Below are 6,949 nucleotides of genomic sequence, written 5' to 3'. Positions count from 1 at the left end.
ACCAGCTGCGCTGCCGATGCCACTAATATTTAAACCAAATGCACTTGCAGCTCTAGTTGCATGCAGCATAAGTTGTGTACCATCAGCAGCAACAAACCCAACACCACCACCACCAAGACAAGCACTACTGGTGCTGACATTAACAGCATTGTTAGTACAGTTATTTCCAGCAACAATGGCGGCAGCGGCTCGATAATGCGCCGCATTAAGCGGACACTATGTACATGTGAGTATAGTTTCATCGAGTAGCTTTACACGCAATTTTTGTTTGTAATGGTATTCTTTGAGATATGCTTTGAGGCGGACAGGTAACTCCAGCTCTGAAATACCATCGTAGCTGGTATTTGATACGATAGCAGCGCGCGATAATTGTTGCAATGAGAATACTGTTTTGCGATGGAATGGCACCGTGAGCATAGGTTCGAAGAACATAACGCTACCAGGATCTTTGTAATGTTCCAGTAGCCCGGTCACAGTTGAAGTGCTGAAGACAGCTGGATCGTGACAGTCGAAGCTGTAAGAAAAGTAGAAAGTTTATAACAAATTCAAAACTTTTTAATGACCTAATTTTTAGCAACTAGCATTAGAAACCGTGTATTTGCAGCGAGTCTGATTCCGCCAAACAGGGTTAAAATGAAATCATGAATCACTAAGACGCTGAGGCCACACCCCCAGCGGGTTAGGGGGTTAGAATATACCCGCGGTATGTATGCCTGTAGTAAGAGGCGAATAAATACCAAATAGATTCAAGGGGTTGTGTAGCGCAATTTTTAGCTTCTTCAACCCAATTGTCAACCTCACCGGCGAATCCTGTTTCCTTAGCAGCCGAGGCTCTGGCGACCCAAAGTTCCTCATGGATCTAGGGGATGGGAGGCGGTATGGCCTAGAAAGTTCTATGTGATCATACTAAATCGTTCCCGAGATGATCGGGCTAGTACCTTAATGGTGCTTGTGGCCGGAACGTAGATCTATATCCGACAAAGGACCATCAACAACGATAACACTCCCAAAAGCCTTCAGGGGGTGCCCTTATCGCTACAACAACAACAACAGTAGATTCGTCAGCGCACCAGATGGGTCACCTCAGATGATTTTCCACATCTTTGAATTCAGCTAGGAGAATATAAAGGAACATAATTGCGGACAGTTCTACAACTTAAGCCGGGCTCGTAGTTTGAGCGATGTCAGCTTACTTTGGTGAGTCGTATAATGAGCTTTACGTAGTCCGCTCACACAGAAGTTGTTCTACCAGAATCTCCACGATAAGACTTGCATATTCAAAGAAGATCCCTAGCTTAGGCTGCGGTATCAGCATTAAAATAGGGAGACTTTTTTGTGGCAGAGCCCGTGGTTTGCATGTTAGTTAGAGAAGGAAAATACCTCTCACAGAATTCTTGCCCCATTCATGGAAATCCTTACTACATTCACATATATACGTAGGTCTACGGATATCAACTCACAAGCCTCTTATCGAGACGATGTTTAGCTCCATCGTATCGCGCATACATACATATTTGCCATGTAAATTTATTTGAAACTAAACTTACCTAAATATTTGAAACTAAACTTACCTAAATTTATGGCCATTTTGTTCGATTCGCGCATGCAATGACCTGCCATACTTTCGAAAAGTCACCGAAAATAAATATTCTTCTTGCGCTGAATCGCGTAATAAGAATGTGCCTTCCGGTTTTCCCTCAAGCAAACGTTCCGCCTCATAACGATCCATTTTACCCCAATAAAAGCTGGAATTGAATATGCGCTCCAAATCTGGTACAAGATAATGAACAAAATCGACTTGTGAGTGTACGATAGGACCTATTGTTGCTGTTGACATTGTTGCAGGTATCGTACTGCTGCTGCTCACTTGTCCACCGGCAGTGCTTACATCTAGGACACCAGCACCATTTGTGGTTGCTACCGCTGCCAGCTCAGTTGCCATTAAACGTTCTAATGTCACACCAGTTGTTGTCGATGTTGTGGATGATGGACATACCAACAAATTTATAGAGGAGATAATTACATCTTTATTATTTGTGGCCCAAATGGCTAATTGTGGATTACTTGTTGCTGTTGTTGTTATAATCGGTGGTTGTGTTGAAAGTGCTGTTGCAATCGCTGTGGCTGAGGTAGTTGCAGTTATTGATATTGGAGTGGGTGTGGGTGTAATCGTAGAGGTGGAAGTACGATTTCTTAAAGGAGTAGCATGATAAATGCTGGAACCGTTAACAGCTGCTTTTGTTGTTGTTGCTGACATCGAATGCCTTTGCGGAATACCAATGTAGGAATGATGATGTGTACAACTGATTTGATCGCTCGTTTTGATATTGTTGTTGTTGTTATTATTATTATTGATAACATTTGATACTTTATCCAGCTGCGTTTTGCTGTGCCCAGAGCATTCCAATTTGCTTTTGAAATTCATAAAAGCAGATTTAGCTTTTTGCCGTCTACTGCCACTTTCAGGCCGATTGCGCCTCGAGGTGGACGCGGACTCTTCTTCGTTCGTAATTTCATGATATTCAACAGGCGAATTGCTTTCCCCATCTCCATTAGGTTCAACTATACGCAAAGCATTCAAATGTAGTGGAAGTGGTGCTCTAACATTGTTGTTGTTGTTTAACATTGTACACAGTGAGCTGCCCGCAGTTCCTCGCCTAACATCAACATCATCATCAACCACTTGGATCATTTGATTTGAATTGGTATCCGTCAAAGGTCTATAATCCTCACTAAACTCTGACACTACCGTGGATGATCGTGCCGCTTCAGATTGCGACTCAGCCGTTGTTGTTGATCGCTGTTGCGTGTTATCCATTTCGCTTTCTGAATGTGTTTTAAAACGTATTTTGATTATAATTTGTCCACCTCCTCCTGCGCTATTATTTACCACTGATGCTGATTTCTCACTTAAAGAATCGCTTTCCAGTTGTAAAATTGGCAAGAATTGTTGGTTGTCTTCGTAAGGCGCAACTATGTTGTTATTGCTGTTGGCGTTACTGTTGTTACTACTGTCACTCGCAATGTTGTTGGTAGAAGTTGTTGCTACTGAGTGTCGATAGTTCTTCTTATCACTGTAGTTGTTGTTGTCGACGTTTTTAGATGACGGCGATTTTGGAAAACGTGATGTGGTGTGACGACGCGTTGATTGTTTGGTTAATTTTGCTTTTATTATGTTTTTGTTTGTGTTGTTGTTACTATTGCTCGTGTTACCGTCGGTGAGGCCAGCAGTTTGTTTGCTAGAACGGTGCCCCATCGGAAGGTGTTTCAACAATTTTTATATATTGTATCTGTCTCGTACAGCAAGTGTGAATGTGTCTGCAAAACAAAAATTGTTCAACTTCAATAAAATGATAACAAAAATGTTTCAATGGGCGGAATTTGTTTGGAAATTAGGTAAGGTTTGGATTGCTAAACAAAAATTTTAATATTGCTTTTTTTGTTTTAATAGCAAAAATAATTAAAAAAAAATGTTAAGTAAAACGGTTTTATTGAAAACAATATTTACATGAAGTAATAATAATATTAAAAGCCAGAAAATAATTAGGTAGGTCCTAGGTGCTAGTCATCACACTCCTCATCAACCTAGGGCGTTGATCAGACAGTTAAATAAAAGCGTTGGGCGCGTGATATTTCTAAAAATGTGAGGCGTAGCATAACCTTATTAAGATTCAGTTGGTCTTATATGTATATGACTATCAATAGAACTGGCTTATCTACAGTGAGGAGCTTCAAAAGAGGCTCTCAGAACTATGCGGAGCTGGATAATATGGTTCACTCGTTCACGAAGGCATTCGGGGAGGCTCTTGATAAAGCCTGTCCTAGGAAGAAATCTAGGGATAAGACCAAACCACCATGGTGGAACAGGGACATAGATAATCTGCGCAAGGCATGCCGGAAAGCATTCAATCTTGCCAAAGTTTCCAGGGAGGCTGAAAAATGTGATGCATACAAAATGATCCTAGGGAATTATAAGAAACTAAGGTCGTTGAAGAGGCCCTCCTGGCGGAAGTTTTGTAGCGAAAAGATGATGTCCGAAGGATCTAGGCTCAGAAAGGTGCTGTCTGGTGCTCCAAAACGGATTCGGCAGAGCACCCTTTGCCTGATCCTGAGTACGCACTTTCCGGGCGCTAGTGATGAAGTAATGAACTGGAGGGAGACTCACACTGAAAAGCCGTATGAGGGGAAGTTCATTACTATGGGTAAAATAAAATGGGCTATAATGCCGTTCTAGCCCTTCAAAGCATCAGGTCCGGATGGATTGGCCCCCGGTAAAATTCCAGCAAAAAACCGAGCTGAGTTCTTTGTGGTTGTATAACATCTTCAAAGGAGTTTGTGCTCTTAACTATATTCCACGGGGTTGGAACGATTCAAGGGTCACCTTTATACCAAAAGCTGGAAGGACTGGTCACGCGACCCCTAAAGACTTCTGACATCCTTTCGGCTGAAGACACTCCAGAGGTTAATGGACTCTGCATTAAGGGAGTCCTTGGAGGCGGAGGTGGCTGCTATAAATGAGGCCGCTGATCGCCTGGGGAAGGCTGCTCACAGCTATAACCAAATTTGTATTTACTCTGTCAGCCTGCACTAAAAGCACTTGGATCGGTCACAGTTAAGTCCAGGACAGTAGAGAAATGCAGCAAATCTCTTAACGAGATCGCTGAGCAAACTTCCCCCCGTCTGGTATGGGTGCCTGGACACTCGAATATACCAGGCAATGAGATGGCTGACGAACTTGCAAAGAGGGAGCGCATCCGTTCCGCTTTCGTCGTCCTGGAAGGGGTTGAGCATGCCGCTCGCTACTTGTAAGCTCATTTTGAAAGGGATTTTCCTTAGGGAAGCGGGCGTGAGATGGAGCAATCTTGAATCTTGCTCCACTCTAAGCTCGTGTGACCTGAATGGGACGCGAGACGCAGAAAAAGTCTCCTTATTCTTGGTAGGGGGGCATATCTCTGGTTGTTGGACTTATAACTGGCCACATAGCAATCGGGAGGCACCCACAACGGCTGGGTGCCTCCTATAATGATTACTGCAGGAGCTGCAAAGGCAAAGTCAAACATTTTCTGTGCGATTGTTCCGCGCTTTGGCACAAGAGAACGAAATCTCTGGGATCTCCCTTCTTTGACGATCTTTGTGGTCTGGCTAAGTTGGAAACTAAGAAACTCCTGACATTTGCTGTATCGACCTGTTGGTTTGAGTTGGGCCTAAGTGCACTGGTGCTCGCACCGGTGGCCACTCTAACCTAACCTAACCCAAGTCCTCAATACATAATCCTTCCAAAGACTTTACTCGACTCTGCGCCACGTACGCTTGTCCCTCCTCGAACTGCAAAATATTTTGATGTCACTTCTACCGGACTGTATGTAATATTTGTTCCAAATATGAGCCAAATCGGACCACAGATTTTTTTGAATATCTCGATTCTTGCGCCACCTAGCGGCGATTTTTTTTCACAGGCCGCTTTCTATTCATGTATGTATAACGTGTTCCAAATATGGACCAAATCGAACCACAAATACGATCTTTTGAAATATTTCGATCCATGCGCCAGCTATCGGAATTTTTTTCGGCCTGTCAAGTCAAGCTAAATAAAACCGTTTAAAAACGAAAAACTCCATACAGAAAACAAAAACGCTCACGAAATTCTCAAAAAAAAAAAAAATCGTTTGTCAAGAAGTATCCACCTACATATGACCGTCTCATCATTTCTTGAGCAACGACCCTGTAAGAACACAGTCGGTCAAAAACTAGGGATAACAGTATTGTACTTACGAGTTTTTTAATGGAATTCTATTGGGGCACAAGTGTTCTTTTTCTCTTGGTTAGTGTAATGCATTGCTGAACCTGACTTTCGTGTGAAGAATGAGAAGGTTACCCAAAAAAAAAGGCATGGCTTTGGCGGGAGCGCGGATTAGAACGTCACTCCCGGGAAGAACCCAACGCAAATCAAACAAGGTAGAGTTGACAACTGAATTATTTTGTTTTTGTAGGAGTTCTTACTTAAAAAATTGTAACCAAGGCATTAACCCTTTCTGGGCTGACTATATATTTCGGGTCGGTCCTACAAACATAAATTGTTAAAGCTAAAAAAGCTATTAATATAGATTATCTGGACTTATTCTGGTTGACAACCAGAGTTATCGCGGATAATGATTCCAGCTAGAAGTGTAAGGTAGAATCATTCTTGTAAAATTTGGACTGATTATATATGAATTTAAATCCTTACGCGGCGAAGAAGATATACATATGCGTGTTGGAATATTGGTGGGAGCGTTATTCGAAAATTATATAGAATTTTGCATGCATTATAAAGAAGTAATTAAGGCTAAGTTCGGGTGCAACCGAACATTACATACTCAGCTGAGAGCTTTGGAGACAAAATAAGGGAAAATCATCATGTAGGAAAATGAATATAGGGTAACCCTGTAATGTGTTTGTATCACATGGGTATCAAATGATGGTATTAAAGAACATTTTAAAACCGAGTAGGCCATAGTTCTATAGGTGGACGCGTTTTCGAGATATCGTCATAAAGGTGGACCAGGGGTGACTCTGGAATGTGTTTGTACGATATGGGTATCAAATTAAAGGTATTAATGAGTGGTTTAAAAGGGAGTGGCCCTTAGTTGTATATGTGAAGGCGTTTTCGAGATATCAACCAAAATATGGACCAGGTGACCCAGAACATCATCTGTCGGGTACTGCTAATTTATTTATATATGTAATACCACGAACAGTATTCCTGCCATGATTCCAAGGCTTTTTGATTTCGCCCTGCAGAACATTTTCATTTTCTTTTACTTAATATGGTACCCATTGTACAAAGTTTTTTCTAAATTTATATTTTGCGTCAAAAAACCAATCCAATCGCAATGTTTCATCCCTTGAATTATAGCATTTTTTTCATTTTTAAAATTTTCGATATCGAGAAAGTGGGCGTGGTCATAGT

General features: G+C 41.8%; 1 protein-coding gene across 3 annotated transcripts in view; it reads right to left on the bottom strand.

Annotated features, from left to right (window-relative positions):
- Nucleotides 1-209: 209 nt before the first annotated feature.
- The window catches only part of Socs36E (Suppressor of cytokine signaling at 36E), a 54,764-nt gene continuing 48,024 nt past the window's right edge, over nucleotides 210-6,949 (bottom strand). For all 3 annotated transcript variants that reach the window (XM_067768378.1, XM_067768379.1, XM_067768380.1), the window contains exons 2-3: nucleotides 1,572-3,318; nucleotides 210-514 (exon numbers count right to left, since the gene is read on the bottom strand). In XM_067768378.1, coding sequence (XP_067624479.1) covers nucleotides 217-514; nucleotides 1,572-3,256 — 1,983 coding nt within the window. In that variant the 5' untranslated portion in view covers nucleotides 3,257-3,318 and the 3' untranslated portion in view covers nucleotides 210-216. The remainder of the gene's footprint in view (nucleotides 515-1,571; nucleotides 3,319-6,949) is intronic.

This window comes from Eurosta solidaginis, chromosome 2 (assembly GCF_040869045.1).
Source record: "Eurosta solidaginis isolate ZX-2024a chromosome 2, ASM4086904v1, whole genome shotgun sequence".
NCBI classification, from domain to species: domain Eukaryota; kingdom Metazoa; phylum Arthropoda; class Insecta; order Diptera; family Tephritidae; genus Eurosta; species Eurosta solidaginis.
The sequence above is the reverse complement of the archived record's forward strand: the minus strand, read 5'-3'. Positions and strand labels throughout refer to the sequence as shown.